We start from the raw sequence: 16,931 nt of genomic DNA, 5'->3' as shown, positions 1-16,931 counted from the left end.
GGGGCACTGCAGGGCGAGGAGTGCTGCAGCAAGGATAGAGATCCAAGAACCCACTGTGGGATGCATAAAGGCCCTTGCAGGCCTGGATTTGATTTAATCTGATCTCACTTTTCCCCTGGTCCCAGCCCGCTACCCATGTCTTGCTCAGGAAGAGATTTCTCACCGTTTATCATTTTTTATCCTACAGTATCACTGTGGAATAAGGAGCCATTTCCCCTCTCTCTTAAATATAAGTCCTCATTAGATCAACTGCAGCTTCCTGGCACTCTGGACCAAATCCAGCATTTGCTTCCCAGATGGATCTTTTATTTATTGATTGATTGGAGTGATTATTATTAAGCAGCAGGCAGATGTGACAAAGGAGGAAATGCAGGGAGAAAATCTCAGGCAGAAAGAGAAAGGAGGAGCAAAGCAAACAATTGCTGCGAGCACCACGTTACACCATCAGCAAGAGGTGGGACCCCCCCTCCCCTCTCCAACTGGTACCATTTGTCACCAGGGTCAGGACAAGGGCTGCAGAATCCAATCCAACCGACTGGCCCCAATGCTCTGCCCCATTCCTAGCTCTCTTCAGCAGCTACAAGTTGGCAACAGAACCTGCTCTAAAGATAAGCCAGTTCAGTCCATTTCCCGGGGGAGCCAAGCAAGATCTCTGGCACCATCCGCTAGATGAGGCATGGAGGCTGGGTGTTGTCGAGTCAGGCCATGACACTGGACCAATGGCAGGCCCGCTGACTAGGCTCTGCCAGAAGGGAGGCTGCATTGCTACATAGCCACTATCAGGCGGCATCACAGGGGCAAAGGCAGGGGAGGAAGAGGAGAGCGGAGTCTCAGACAAGGCACATTGTCCTGAGAAGGTTTTGCCTCGCACCTGACGGCTGTATCACAGGCAGGTGCATGCGACAGTTATAATAGGGGGCCTTCAGTTTGAACTTCAATCGATTAGGGAGTCAAAGAGCAGCAGCCTTATGGGATGTCAGAAATAGCTTTCCACTTAGAGAGCGAGGCATCAAAAGGGCTGACAGCAGCTAACCATTAAGGCTTACTGGAGATCAGCAATCTTGCTATTAGAAAATGGAAACAGAGAGTGAGAACGGTGCCATGAGCTGGTTTTCTGGGCCGGGGAGGGAGAAGAATGAGTCTGCAGTTAAACGCCAGCGCACCACGTGCAGCAGGACCGAGAGCAGAGCTATGCAAACTACAGCTGAGTAGAGAGAGAAAGCTGCAAAACATCTGCCCCACTCCTTCTTGAATCAGGGTCTCCATTTCAAAAGGGACTTCCTAGAGGCACAGGCATCGGTCTTCATTAGCGCCACGCCCACGGTCACAGGCCCTTCTCCTTCTTCTGCACTCCTATTCCTCTCAAAACCAGCTTCGATTTCAGAACAACATTTGGAAAGGGATCTGGCCCTCCACGTGGGCTCATTATGCAATCTGCTCCTGCATCTGCTGCTCTCACTCCTTTTTCAACAAGAATTTCATTGGCATTTTTAACCGGGCGCAGCGATTTGAGCCTATCCTGCATGTCACCCAGGCCAAACTACATATTTACAGGTAGCCAGTAATGGTTCCTTTGGAGCATTTGCAGCTGGTCAGGTCAAAAACTTTTACCATTTTTAACAGGTGCTTAAGTATTATTGCCTCTTATTATTAGTCATGCCATTACGGCCTGTTGGAGAATTATCCACATATGTATTTCCACGAGCAGTTACACAGCCCATCATCTCAAAGCTCAGAGGCTTTCATCAGATCTCTTTCCTTTCCATCTTAAGAGAACAGCCAGCATCTAAAAGTATTAGTTAAATTCTCTCATGCCCCTGTGCTCAGCTGCCTGGTTTAAATCAAATAGGAGCTGAGGCTTGGTTTACATTTAAAACTCATCCTGGCATGGCTATGATGGGCAAAAGTCTGAAAAATCCACACCCCCTAGCCAGCACAGGTAAGCCAACAGAAACGAGCTTTTGTCCACCTAGCTAATGTCGTTCAGGGAAGTGGTGTTTCTAAACCGGCAGCACGCTGCACGTCCATTGGCGCACACTGCGTGTCTATACGCCAGCATAGTTATGCAGACACAGACTCTGTCGTGCAGACACTGAGAAACCTCCTGTTAATCCTTCTGCTGCTTTATGGTTCCTATAATCCAGCACCTATGTAAGTATGGCCACTCCTGTTTGAAGGGCCTGTGGTAGCTATTCACAATGGTATGACTAAAAGGCAGTTTTAGCCCTAATTCTAAACTCCCAGGCTTTTGTTGGTTTAAGCCAGTCTCTTAATATTATAAATTCGGATTCTCCAAGATGTCTAAGGAGTTGGGCGCCACACTCCCACCGAATCTCAGTTGAAGCTGGTGCCCAACCTCCCTTAACTTCCTTTGAAAAAACACAGTGATAGTGTTTTCGTGTGCCTCCGTAACAGACTAGCATGAGAGAAGGGACCAGTGTGGAGAGGTTTCAGCTCAGGTGCTAAGAAGGGGCAGCTTAGTCAATAATTCATCAAACATGGAAAAGGCTTCATTTTGCCTAAGTCCCAATTTAGCCCTGGCCTACTCAGCGTTTGTACCTGTGCAACTATTTCAGTTGGGGGTGTGATCTATTACCCAACATAATTATGCTGGTGGAACCCCTTGGGTGGATACAGTTATGCCTGTATAAATGTACCTTAAACTGGCATAGCATATTTCCTTTCTTGTACGGGAACAGGCTAGCGACACTAATATAAAGCACCTGCCTACTGATATAACTGCGTCCGCACTAGATGCGTTGTACTGCTTTAACTAAACTGCGATAGTTAAGGCAGTACGACTTGTGCGTGTGGAGAAGTCCCTCCAAGAGCGAGGCTTTCTGCAACCAAAGGCCTGAAGCCATCACCCCCTGGCACGTGGGTGGCCGCTGCTGGAGAGTTTACAGTCAGCGCGTCAAACGTTACAGCAGGGGGTCTCAATCTTTTCCTTTCTGACCCCCCCCCTCCCGCCCAACATGCTGTAAAAGCCTCCAAGGCCCACCTGTGTCACAACACCTGTTTTTCTGCATATAAAAGCCAGGGCCACCATTGGGGGTAGCAAGCAGGGCAGTTGCCCGGGGTCCCATGCCAGAGGGGCCCCCGCAAAGGTAAGTTGCTCAGGCTTCGGCTTCAGCCCCGAGTGGTGGGGCTTGGGGCCCCGGGCTTCAGTCCCATGCAGTGGGGCTTCAGCTTTCTGCTTTGGGCCCCAGCAAGTCTAATGCCGGCCTTGCTTAGTGGCCCCCTGAAACCTGCTCGCGGCCCCCTAGGGGGCCCCAGGCCCCTGGTTGAGAAGCACTGCATTACAGTAACAATCCCAGCACGGGAAGCTGGCTGGGAGAGAGAGGATTTGAAACTTTCTGTTTCCCAGATGCAGGGCATGCTCACAGAATGCTAATGTAAAATGTGTGAAGCAGGGCTCACGACGTCTCGCTAAAAGATGCATCAACCCACCTATAACCACAGGTCACCTGGATCTCTGTACAGGGATCCAAGCTCATGTCAGTTACCAGGTCTGGTTTACTTAACTTTGTTATATGCACCAAAAGCAACTGCTGAGCATCTCTGACTCCTTCCAACACCTCCTTCCGCAGGTGTTCAGTAACATGGGGGATCAGGACCTAACAACATGCTCGCGGGCAGAGGCGTGACCTCACTGGCTACTTTATTACACCATCTGCAAAAAGACCCCTCCTTCCTCGACTATGTAAAGGGCCTGCAGAAAAGCGCCCAGGGTGCAAACGAGATGGCAATTCACCATCATTACAAACTACTGTTTGCAGAATTAATAACGGGATATTTGTATTTGACAGTGTACCTTTCTGCCAGGGCCTCCCAGCACTTTCCAAACATTCAGGAATCTTTCCAATAGTACTCCAGCAAGATTGGTAAATATTATTGCACCCGTTTTACAGAAAAAGGGTAGGGGCTACTTTCTTGCTGATACAGCCAGAGGGGTGCAGAGATGCAGTGGCCAAGTAACAGTGGCTACGTATACTCTCCCTACGTAGCACAGATGACTTCAAAGAGTGCTCAGCAGCAGCACCGACTACCCCTTTAAGAAGTTGCAGCATCCACTCCCCGCAGTAGTAACCTCAAGCACTAGCAGGCACACATGGGTTGGGATGGCAGGACCCTCTGCCACGCCCCTAATCTGCCCAGCTATATCCCTTCTGCAATGCACAGAGCTGACAGCTGCACTAGTCGATCCTCCTCCACCCTGCAGTCCAAGAGCACCAGAATCCAGACATCCTGCTCTTAAAGTACACCCACAAGGAGACCCACAGTGGATGGATTGCCTAATGTCCCCTCGCGTGCCAGTGGCAAAGGCTGGACCAGAACTCAGGAGACTGAGCTCACAGACCCCTGTTCTGCTCCCTAAGCACCACTCCCTTTTCGTTAACCATGGCAAGCCTTCCTGACACTGGCACACATTCCCTCACATTGATACTGGAGGTGGAAGGAGACATTTCATAAAAGTGAAATCAGAAACAAAAGTATTCAAAACGACAGAGAGAGAAACACACTAGGACTGGCTTCGTTCTGACCTCACTCCCCTGCGACCACAGTTTGGAATATTTCTTCCTCTCCCCTGGAGGCAACGACACCTCCCCCCAATCCGTCACCACTATGGGAGGCTGCAACAGGTGAATTAAAACAGGAAGCAGATGGGGCACCAGCTGTCATGTCTGCTACACAGCTCGCCTTTATGACGACGACGTTGGCCTCCCTGGAACCAGGTTGACCACGCCCTCCTCCCTCTCCACTGTGATGCTAATGACGAGAGAGCGAGCACAGCAAGGGCACGTACACTGCAGCAGAGCAGTGACCAGAAGGGATCCAGCTACTTTCTACCCATTGCTCTCCCCAGAGCCAGCCCTAAGCAATGGCACATGCTACCCCTCTGACCCACAGCTCCACCTGTAGAAGAGCTCTGTGCAGCTCAGAGGCTTGTGTCTTTCACAGAAGCTGGTCCAATAACACATATGACCCCACCCACCTTGTGTCTCTAATACCCTGGGACCAACACGGCTACAACAATGCTGCAAGTTCCATCTTTGCGCATTCAAGGCCAAGGGGTGGGAATGGGTGTAATGTGCGCTTTAAAGGTGTAAGAGCTAGAGCATTAGGAGATTCCTGAAGGTGTGAGCAGCAGGTGCCTCCTGGTGGGGTATCGAAAATGCACTCTCTCTTTCTGGTTATTACGGCATCCATCACTGCAGTGCCTGGCCACATTGGAGCTGCCTCTGCCATTCTAGCCCTTCATCAAGACATATGCGAGAATAGCTCTGGGCCAGGACAGACAGCACAAGGTCTCTCTGTCTCCATACTGGCACACCCACATAGCAGCCAGACCAACTTTACCAAGCTCTCATTCGCCTCCATGCTTTACTCCCCCCTCCACTTTCCAAAGGTCCCACCTTTTACAACAGATTCCCTGGCAAAGTGTGTGTGTGCAATGAATTAGGCTACATATTCCCTGCAGCCATTTTTTGCTCGCCACGAGGAATCTCCAAGGCCCGGGCTTTAGGAAGAACTTGAATACCACCTTCTGTGACATTACGCTACAGGCCTGATCCTGGGCAACACCCCCACTAGCACAAATGGGGCCTAGACTGGGCCCCTAGAGGGTACCAGAGTCTGTGACTACTCTGGAAGGCTCCAGAGAGGTACTCAGCGCAGGCAGCTCCGGCTAAAATGCTCAGCTCCTCTCAGAACGAAGCTCTGTCTTAGCAAGAACTGTAGGCACAGAGGGCCTCTGATCCAACTCCCACTGAAAGTCAATGGAAAGAGGACTGGGCTGGTCTGAAAGTGAAAAAGCGAATGCAATATCCCCACACAGCCCCTCCACAACGGCAGCAAAGTGAGGTCAAAAATGTCTCTATGGAATAAACAGGATTCAAAGTAACTGGAAAGCATGATCCTCTCCTCCTAAGAATTCAAAACAAGGTTTAGACTGAATCCTTCCAATAAACTGACCGAAAAAATGGAAGGAGGGGCAGTGAAATGGTGAGCGGAAGGACCAGAAGCTAATGACAATTAAGGAATATTTTTTTCTGCATTTCCTAATAAACAAGGCCAAGCAATTACTGTAATTAAAGATTTAAGATAAAAGCACTTTATATTTTGGGGGCCCTGAATATCAATTAAATATTTATTATGTTATTCTCACTCCTAATGAGAAAGCCTAGCATTGTAATTTTTGCAGAATTAAAAGCATAATTAAAGGAGGGTGGGGGTGGGAAATTATGGTAGCTTCTTGGGACTGTTTAGCCAGGTTCGTGTGTGCGCGCACATGTGTGAGAGAGCGCGCGAGATGCACCTGCCCCTCTTCCAATTAATAACCCTTGGCCAGCACTGTTGACCAACTACTGTGATGGGTGAGCAGCTCTTGGTTATAGACGGGCTTCACCCGAGGGGCCAGGCTACTCTTTCGACTCCCTTAGTCCTGAGATCGCAGTTGTTACACGTAGCGGTTTCTGCTTGGAGGAAAGGGGAAATGGCTTATCTGCTCAGGAGCAAGAACGCATAAAACACAGAAAAGCAATTACATGCCTTCAGTTTCCACTCCTCTGTTTTTATAGAGCTTGTCTGGGAATCTGAGCGATTTTATGCATTAGAGAGAGATGATGATCAAAATGAGTAGCAATGACATGCATGGGGGGGCCAAGATGCAGCCACTCGGGATATTTATTTTCCTGTGGTTGTAGATCCTATAAACAAAATATTTCTCCGGAGGGATGCAAGAACTCAAAGTTCTGCAGTTGGATACCAGGGGCGACGAGGCTTTGCACGAGAGCCAAACTTAGGGGATACCGAGGTGTGACTTACGATTTTCAATTCCCTTTTCAGTTCTGCATCAGTTTTAGGTAGTAGGAGCGCACACAGTACAGAGAGATGTTCAAAACACACACACACACTTTCCTTACGTTTTACTGACTATTTTTAGCTCTTTCAACACATCTACTGTAATACTTACCATCACATTCTTCAGGCCAAGCCTGGGATTTTGTCTTTAGCAATTTGACATTTCCAATTAGGAGCATAAACACCTCCCTCCCCCGCCTGCCACTGTTCTGTTTACCAACCCCCAAAAGTTTTTAAAGCTTCTAGATCACCGCGGTCCCGTTAGGACAAACTGGAACGTAGGGCTAGATCTTCAGCTGGCGTAAACCCATGAAACTTCAGCATCTTTATACCAGCTGAGGATCTGGCTCCTAGACTTCTGCCACGTTCTACCATCTGTGATTGAAAAGGCCCCATGCAGCACAGTCACTGAACACTGGACGGAGGGTCAAATGAGATTATCGTCTAATGGCCGAGTGCCGCTAGTACGAGGTAAATTCCATGGTAGGTCTATTGAAGGCTCCATAGACACTCAGCCTCTCCAAACAGGAGTGAGTGGGTCACAGTAAGGAACACAGAGCAGGAATCCCCCTTCCACTCTTTGTGTATAACGACTATATATCTGCTACATCTACACTTTCATTTCCAATTCAGGAGATGATGCTAACAGGCAGCCTTTGAACTTGAGCTTCCCGTGGCAGCTCTGGCACGGTCCCATGACCCGCCGTCAAGTGCTCTCCGTCTCTGGGCTCGCAGTGCCACCATCCCACAGCCGGAAAGTACCTTCTTTTCATGATACTGATATGCAGATCCTCCTCCTGCTTCACTTCAGGGTGTTGACCATTGGCCTTGTCACTCTCCTCGCTGTCGTCGCTATGTGAGAAAATGGAGGTCAGCTCTTTCTTTGGGAGCCTGGTGGGAGGCAGAGGGATTGTTCTCTTCTCGGCCAGGCGACCCCGGTTCTGGCGAGCAGAAGGAATTGGCACAAAAATCGGGGAGAGGGAAGAGAAGGAGAATTTGATTAGGCAACTCAGGACCAAAAAGCTCTCCTCAAAATTGCTACGTTGTGAGAGTCAGTGCCCAGTTAACACGGGTGTGAAGGTTCAAATACAGGTGACTTTCAAGGGGGTTCTCATGACTGTCCCACTCAGCACAAACTTGCTGCAGCTCTAACAGGCAGACGCTTCCCATTCCCTAGGCTCTTCCTGCTGGGCCAGGTCAACAGGAGGGAAAGACAACAGTAGAGCTAGGGCCCAGCCCACCTCTCTCCAAGAGATTTCCTACTACCTATATAGGATAGATTTTATGCATAACAGGGGTGACTCCCTCCCAGCACCAAGGCTATGCTCCAATTAAGTTCACCTTAAGCCCTATTTTGACTGAAGTGGTGCATAAGGGGAGGGTGGGGAGCCACCCCAGACACACAACCTCTTGCAGGCTTTCGACACTGAGGTGAATTTCCCCCAGCCAGAATACCTACAGGCCTGACCCACCCCCCGAACTCTCTGTGACTCTACTAGAAATTCCCCGCACCGTCTGATGGCAAACTCTGTCCTTCTGTAACAGCAAACAGTCTGTACTACCGCAAATGTGAAGCTATCACCACAGCGGTTTTCGTTGTCCTTTTCACACACCCCAGCTGAACGGGATGGATTTTAACAGAGGAAGGCGCTTGTGCAAACTCTCTCCGGACAGTCCTGCCCAAGTTCGTCAATTACCACGCAACTCTTGAGAAAGCCAAAGTACAAACAAATAGACTGAAAGCTCTTGGGGCAGGGCCTGTCTTTTTGTTGTACACGTGTACAGCACCTGGCACAACGGGGCCCTGGTCCCAAAAATCTCATTTACAACTGGGGTAGTGTAACCCAGTGGCTCTCAACCTTTCCAGACTACTGTACCCCTTCAGAAGTCTGATTTGTCTTGCGCACCCCCAAGCTTCACCTCACTTAAAAACCACTTGCTTACAAAATCAGACACAAAAATACAAAAGTGTCACAGCACACTTAGTGAAAAATTGCCCCCTTTCTCATTTTTACCATGTAATTATAAAATAAATCAATTGGAACATAAATATTGTACTTACATTTCAGTGTATATAGAGCCGTATTAACAAGTCATTGTCTGTATGAAATTTTAGTTTGTACTGACTTCGCTGGTGTCTTTTATGTAGCCTGTTGTAAAACTAGGCAAATATCTAGATGAGTTGATGTACCCCCTGGAAGACCTCTGTGTAGCCCCAGGGGTACACGTACCCCTGGTTGGGAACCACTGGCGTAACCCACCGGTGAGTGTGTGCCACAGGTCCCCCACTCTGTGCCTGATCCACAGAGGATGAGAGTTTGTTATAGCCCCGGTTAGGGAATCTTGGCTTTCTAGCTCAAGCTGTAGAAGCTCACGCTTCCTACTCAGGAGCACACTGATTCACTCCCAGGTCCGTCAGGCAAGATGGCAACCATCACATTCGCACACCCGGTGTGAAAGGGGTTTAGGAGACCTGAGACAGACCGATACAAAGCTAAGGTCCTTGCCCTCTAGAGCTTAAAGTCTAACTAGACATCAACATAAATACACGATTAGAAAGGGAATCATGAAAGCAGTGAAGTGAAGCAGGAGTCCTGTGACCTCCCTACAATTTGTGCATGCATCATCTTCGATGGGAAAAGCAAGGCCTTGTGGCCCTCTTGGCAGGAGCGTGCTTTCGGGAGGGACTTGCAGAGAGAAGAAGGTGAAGTGTGTCAGGCCAGGTCAGATAAATGCAGAGCAACATTTAACCTCACAGAGGTTCGCAGAGGCTGCAGCTCAGACCTTCCAAATAATCCTGACAAATGAAATGCTCTGGAAAAGCAGGGGAGAGCTACTGGATAGCTGAATAAACCTCAATGTAAGTCTTTTTTTTTTTTTAATTAAATACATTTCAAACTTTTCCAAGAACGCCAAATGAAAACGTCTCTTCTGCGTCTGCCACTGACTTTCCAGTTATGTTAATTAAGGGGAGCCCTGATCATGGCAACAATTAGCTACATCCACCTAAAGGTGTAACCCAAAGGAGGCCTGTTAGCTTCCCATTCTCGTGCATTTCAGAGCCAAAGCAGCAGCTGCTGTGAGCAGCAAACATCAGGGGACAGAGAAGCAATGGGTCAAACTGGCCTTCAAATGGGGGAACCCTTCATACGTAGGGGATAAGACACTCCCCAGGAGGAACATTTTCAATTTACTTGCAAATTATTCCTGGGGCGGGGTGGGAGGAACTGGGGGTGGTGAGTAAAGAGGTGGTGGTGGAGTCCAAACCCCTGTGGAACAGCAACAGGGCAAATCCCTCTAAGTCCTTGGACGTCCCAGGCTTTGTACGGATCTTGGGACGTGCTGCAGCGGGCAGGATGGCTGAATGTTTGATTCCCAAGTGCCCACCCTCGGCTGCAAAACAGCACATTTGCCAGAGCTGAGTGAGTTGGTCTGAAGCCTACATGAGGGGGTAGCTCAAGGGCTTCCAAGAGACGATGCTACAGACAACAGCTGTCACCCCAAAAACACACACCTACACCAGCCTGCCTCCTTCAAGATTATAGGAGACCCAACCACGTGGTTCGTACAAAGAGCAGTTTCTAAAGTCTATAAGGCCTGGAGGAACTTGCCCGGGAGGCTCTGCTTCCCTCACCCCAGACACCTGCCACAGGCTCGAGGCTTCTCCTCCCCACTTGGCTCCCTCCAGCTCTGCTGCATACAGTTCTCTGTTAGCAAATCTGTACAGAGCTCAGCTTCTGTCTAAAGCGATCCTTCGTAGCTATGGCGTGTGTGGCGTGTTCTGTAAAAGGGTCCTGTTTGCACCCGGCTCCAGTCACGCTGAAAGGCCAGGGCTGAATATCAGTTGGCTATATCATCCCAAAGCTTTATATATTTTCCTGAAGTTGCAATTTATCATAACAATTAAAGGGGGTGGAGAGGAGGGTGTGCAAATTTCCGCTGCAAAATAATTGCAATATGCTCTCTGCTGTGACTTCGCAGGCTAAAGAGAACAGCGCTGATCAGATAATAAAAACCATTTTATGGCCATTATGGTACCTTAGAGCAGTTACCAGGTCTCAGTGACTGCTCAGGGACTCATCAGACCTAACAAGAGTGAGAGTGCGACAGAAAAGGAGGCACTAAACCTACAGAAAGAGCCCACCAGGCCATGAACAGAACTAATGGCCTTACTACAACACAGGTTCTTCCAACATTTATAATACTCTGCACCTCTATAAATTCATTCATTTCACTTAAACCCCAGCACAAAGTGTGGTTCAGTGGCACCCCCCATCTCCTCCCTCAAAGTCACAATTGCATCTGACAAAAGGCAAGCGCTCCATTCCTACCGGCTTAAAAGTGATTTGAGAGAGACTCTCTCTACTTAAAAACAAACAAGCACACAATGACAGAAAATATCCACTAGGCTTCGAGCCAGGTCTAGCTACACCTGGACTGTGCTCTCTTGTTTGATTTGCTCAAGTGGCACCCAGACCTGATCCGAAAAAGGGACAACCTAGTTGCACCGAAGGGCCTGATTCTCCACTCCATCGTGCCCATGTAATTGCACTAAAATGGAATGGAGTCTAAACTGACGTTTAAGCCCATGTGGCGGAGTGAAAAACGGACCCTGAGTATTTAATTTTAAAATGCCTAAACTGTGCTACTGAAAACTTACTAGATTGTTAAAAATGAATTGCAGTGTTTAAAGTTCTATTTGTACTATTTATGCCATTGAGGGGTTGTTTTGTGTTTCTCCCAGGTCAGGCAATTAAACAGACTGGAAGAGTCAATTCTGTCCTTTAGTTTTGCCAGTTTCCAATCAATTTCACTTTCTTAATCCATGCAGGGGTATTTACTAGTGGACACAAACTTGCATTTATATTGGGTATACAGGCAACTACAGGCCTGATCCAGAGTATGCTTCAATCAAGGGGACTCTTACCGCTGATTTCAAAGGGCTCTGGATGAGGCCATGGGTGAGTAAAATAGAACTGTTAATCAACACACTGGGCCTGATCCAAAGTCCACTAAAGACAATGGAATTGTTCTCTCTCGGATCAGATCCAACATCCCTTGTCAATACCATAGGCAGATTACATCAGCAAGAGGCACCTGTGCAGGTGAACACTGTTAATACAGGTACCAGCAGGTATTTGGATTCCGAGTGGTTCAATGTCACAAGTGACAGGTAGTTAAGCATGAATTCAGCAAAGCGATGCTATGTGCTAGTATGCATTCAGAAACTGCAATGGCATTATTATGTATAGGTAGGTAGGGGCTTTATAGATATTTGATGGAGCCTTGGCATCTTGCAACTAGGAAGGCTTGTCCGTGCGGCAGCAGGATTATGTGCAGGTCTCATACATTAGCAGGAGGCTGCAATAGTTGAATTGCAAACACTGCAAGAGAATTTTATTCTTTTCAAAACACACTGTTCCCCTTTACTTACTTTTTATATTCATAACATGACGAACGCTGGGGTTTCTGAAAGCCCCCTTGTGCATGCCTACGCCAACCTCTCAGTGTCCCTTTACAATCATTTCTTGCATCAGAGCCTTGAAAAGCTAGAGAGTCCACAGGCCTCTCCTGTAACTCTACCTTTGTAGGGTAAACGCTCCACGTGCAGCAGGGTCCTGAACCCCAGCAGTTCCCGTCAGAAACACAGGGCTTGTAACTTGCAGCCATGAAACCCAGGCCCACATGCTCTGTGTCTTCAGGGAATAACTCCTTGTCTATCAGCAGCCCAAGTTCAAGTGGACGCTTTTCCCCCAACCCCTTTGTGCTATTTCTCCATGACCCCTGCTCCTGTTGCAGAGCTGCATATGTCACCCAAGCTCACATTACAACTTTGGAGGAACAAACACTTAGCCTAATCCAAGGCTGACATTAGGGATGATCTATCTTGATGGTCAGAGCGTCACTTGAGCATCTCTGGTTACTCCCAGAGACGTCCTGAATTTATATAATGGCCCCTGCTATCTCCGCAGCAGGAAGGCAATGCCTCTGCTAGAGAAATGCAGAGCACCCAATGGGGTGTATGAGTTTTTTAGCAAAGGCAAGAGGCCAAACTAAATCAAGCCCTTCAGAAAAGTCTCAATAGAGACTAAATGAATCCACAAGCAAAGCTGAATCTGGAACTACTTCCCACTTGCATCTCATTAATGAATGAAATCACTTTATTTATCTCCTATAGCCCAAGAACAAGAGGACACCTAGAGAAACTGAGGCAGCACAGTTAAAAATGTACTTTTTAATCTGTGGAACTCACTGTCACAAGATATTATGGGAGCTAATTACTCAGTAAAGGATTAGACAGTCTTGCAAATAAAAATACCACCAGCAATTATGTGAATGAGTATAGCAGCTACTAGAGCAATCAACTCCCAGGCTTCAGGGTGTAAACAGATAACGAGCAGAGGTCAGGAAGAAATTTCCTTCCCACCATGGTTAAATATACATGCTGTATAAAAAAAAGCAAGTGATGGGTTTCTGAAAAGCAACTAGCCTTCATGTGAACATACACATGACAGAGCAGTCTAAAAATGGCAATGTGGCTTTTTATTCCTCTCAGCCACAAGTGTAGAGTGGTTACCGTTGTAAAAGTCAACATTTACCAGCACTCACTGCAGAAGGAGTGTCGAGCTCCAGCAGTTAGTTCCCTTTAGAAACACCTTGATTCCCCTGCACAGTAAGTGGTGTCTTTTTAATGGGGACCAGAGCTCTAAGTAGCGATCTCTTAAGGAGCTGCCGATTTCCGATTCATATTAGAAGGTTCCTTGGGGTAGCGCACAGTACCTAGAACGAACACGCCTCCCAGGATTACTCAGCAAGTCATTTCATTTTTCAAAACTTCTCTTTTCCCAGCCAGTCCTCCCCGTTCCTGTCACTAAGCCATTCTGATTAACCACCAGGTGCTATGTGAAAAGCCACAGGTCACTAGGGAGCGGGGAAGTGAGGATAAGGAGGGAAACTCTCATCCTCCCACACCATGAGAGAAATTTACTAAAAACACAGAGATTCTCAGCATTACCCAGATGCCTTTGTACAGCTGATCGGCAATCACTAAAAACGTACACATCCACTATGCAGCATGTACAATGATACCACTACCAGTGAGACTGGCAACTTGAAACTCAAATCTCCCTCCCCTTTAAATACTTCCCTATCCCCCCAAATTTCAAATGTTTGGGGGAACAAATTAAGTTTGCCGTGTGTCTTAATCAGATGCGGGCTATTTCAGATCAAAGTGGGTCAAGAGGAGCAAAGCCGAGGGGCCCATACAGAGAACACCTGGCCAGCAAATCCCACTTGTTTATACCATTTGTTATCCAGCACAAATGCCCCAGCGGATCTTAACTGGGACAGTTTTTGTATTAGGACCCCCAACTGAGACAACAGTCACACCACCCAGCTCCTATACAGCGCTTTCCAGCCATAGATCTCAAAGCGCTTTACCAACAAGGTCACTGTCATTATCCCCATTTTATAGATGGAGAAATTGAAGCACACAGGGATGAAGTGACTTGCCCAAGGTCAACCAGCAGGCCAGTGGCAAAGCTGGGAACGGAACTCAGGCCAGTGTTCTACCCCGTAGGTACCCCTGCCTAGAAGCCCCAATATGCTACATGCTGTACACACAGATCTACAACTGTTTCTGTATCACTATATTTCTCTAGAAACTGATATAGTTAAAGCAGCACAACCCCCTGGCGTGGACACAGTTATACCAGTATAAAGCTGCTTAATATTAGTATAAACCTCATTTCCATACCTGGTTTATTCACCTTTATACCAGTGTACATTTCTCCACATTAAGGGCTGTTACCAATTTAACTATGTTGGTACAAAATCACACCCCTAACCAAAGTAGTTAAATCAGTAGAAAAACCGCATGTAGACTAGGTGGTAGTGAGAGGCAGTGACAGGCCCAAAGAGCTTACAACATAGCTGGGGTGGAAGAAAGGACAGGTTATCACCCTCGTTTTATAGAGGGGACACAGATAATAGTAACACGGAGGTTAATTAAAGCCCTTCTACACAGACTGATTCCAGTCGTCAATGGGTTAAGCACCAGCCACCCTAAAGGCTAATAAGAGCATTAGGGCTGTTGCACAGTTACCGTACAGGTGTTGTCCCAGGGAAATCATCCCCAAAAAACATATGGTTTAAAAAAAAAAAAAAGTCATCCAGCCGTGTGCTTCCACCACAAACACTGACTGAGCGCAGAGGAAATCCCTTCAGAGCTAGCACTCCCTTTCATAACCCAAAGATTCTCTCGCCCTTGGATCAAGGGGGGAAAATAGACAATTTCATCCTTTTTTTGGTGTAATTAGGAAGTCAAACATTTCTCTACAGCTCTCAGAATGATAAGCACTGGACGCAGAGCAGAATCACCTATGTATTATCAGCTTCTTTTTTCCATTTATATATTGCTTATGATTATTTTTGCGGGTTAAGATACGGACTAATGAAACCCAGCTGGAATTTGAATCAATATCCCGCTATTTCCCACTCACACCCCGCTACCCACCTAGCTGTTCCCATGCCAGTCCAGCTGCCAGTCATTCACACTTCACTCTCCTAGGATCTTTTGATACCATTAATTGCTTTCACTGTCTTATTTTTTAAATCACAGGCAGTCACTTCCCCCCCATGGCCTCAGGAGATAGAAATTAACATGAAATTTAAGTCCACAGCTTACCAAAGGTTAAGGCTGCAATGGCACTAAAAAGACAAAACAACTTGAGAACAATTGTACCTGAGTGTATCAGAAACCTGCAGACAGGTAATGGTTCTGTTGTGGAACAGACGGAGGAAGAAGAAGAATTATGATAATCTTTCTTCCCTTCCAGAGGGTGGGAAAGGCTCTGGCTCACCATGGCTAATTGAAGTAATCAGAGTTACAAAATAAAACCACTCTACACCTACCCATCCCAACTCCCATCCATACTCTTCCCCCGGAGCTGTGTTCTCCTTAGACAAGATTACAAAAACTGCAATATTGCATAAGAGCTCTGTGAAAGCTTGCAGATGGAATGACTGGTGGAGAGTGCAGAAGTTGGGCCGGGGGAGGGGGGAGCGGTTAGGAAAGGTTTCCTGCCCTGGGAGCTACTGCAAGGAGGTCAAAACAGCTGAACGCCCTGTTGTGACATTCAAAGTCAGCCAGAAAAAGAAAGATTCCTCCTAGAAAGTCCCTGGTGAGGATTTAATTGATCCCAGTGCCGCAAAGGCCTCTGCTACACAAGCTGCACGGCAGAATCTCAATGCAAAAAACTAATACAAAAGCAAAGCACTCGCCAGTCCACGTTGACCGCAAGGCAAAATCTGGACATCTGACACTACAGGGAATTGACCCAAACACCTGAGCAGGTGCAGTCCTTGTGGACGACACCTCTTCAGCATCAAAACTAGCAACATTTAAAGACACACGCACACAAAAGCAGTATGCCTGCAAATATGTAAGTTCTGCTCACACTGAAGGGCCTGATTCTCTACTCCACGGGTCGGCAACCTTTCAGAAGTGGTGTGCCGAGTCTTCATTTATTCACTTTAATTTAAGGTTTCGCGTGCCAGTCATACATTTTAACGTTTTTCAGAAGGTCTCTCTCTATAAGTCTATATATCATATAACTAAACTATTGTCGTATGTAAACAAGGTTTTCAAAATGTTTAAGAAGCTTCATTTAAAATTAAATTAAAATGCTGATCTTACACCGCCAGCCCGCTCAGCCCGTTGCTGGCCTGGGGTTTCGTTCACCTAGGCCGGCAGCGGGCTGAGCAGGGCCTGCGGCCGGGACCCTGGCTGGCAAGGGGCCGGCAGCCAGAAACCCAGACCGGCAGCGGGCTGAGCGGGGCCGGCGGCCGGGACCCAAGACCAGCAGTGGGCCGAGCGGCTCAGCCCGCTGCCAGTCTGGGGTTCCGTCCGCCGGCTCCTGCCAGCCAGGGTCCCAGCTGCCAGCCCCACTCAGCCCGTTGCCGGTCTGGGGTCCCGGCCCTGTCCTCATAGAGTAGGTACCTACTTTCTCCCTGGTTCTGGCCCATCCTCTTCCTCTCTCTGCACTGAGCTGAGGGTGGGAGTGCAC

At 47.8% G+C, this 16,931-nt stretch overlaps 1 protein-coding gene across 13 annotated transcripts in view; it reads right to left on the bottom strand.

The window, feature by feature from the left end:
* Positions 1–16,931, bottom strand: part of SAMD11 (sterile alpha motif domain containing 11) — a 180,794-nt gene that overhangs the window by 110,938 nt on the left and 52,925 nt on the right. For 10 of the 13 annotated variants that reach the window (XM_037880960.2, XM_037880963.2, XM_043531523.1 and 7 more), the window contains exon 3: positions 7,627–7,805. The exons of the other annotated variants lie outside the window; for them this stretch is intronic. In XM_037880960.2, coding sequence (XP_037736888.1) covers positions 7,627–7,805 — 179 coding nt within the window. The remainder of the gene's footprint in view (positions 1–7,626; positions 7,806–16,931) is intronic. 13 annotated transcript variants of the gene reach the window in all.

This window comes from Chelonia mydas, chromosome 18 (genome assembly GCF_015237465.2).
Source record: "Chelonia mydas isolate rCheMyd1 chromosome 18, rCheMyd1.pri.v2, whole genome shotgun sequence".
Taxonomy (NCBI): Eukaryota; Metazoa; Chordata; order Testudines; family Cheloniidae; genus Chelonia; species Chelonia mydas.
Note: the sequence above shows the minus strand (reverse complement) of the source record. Positions and strands in the feature narration are given on the sequence as shown.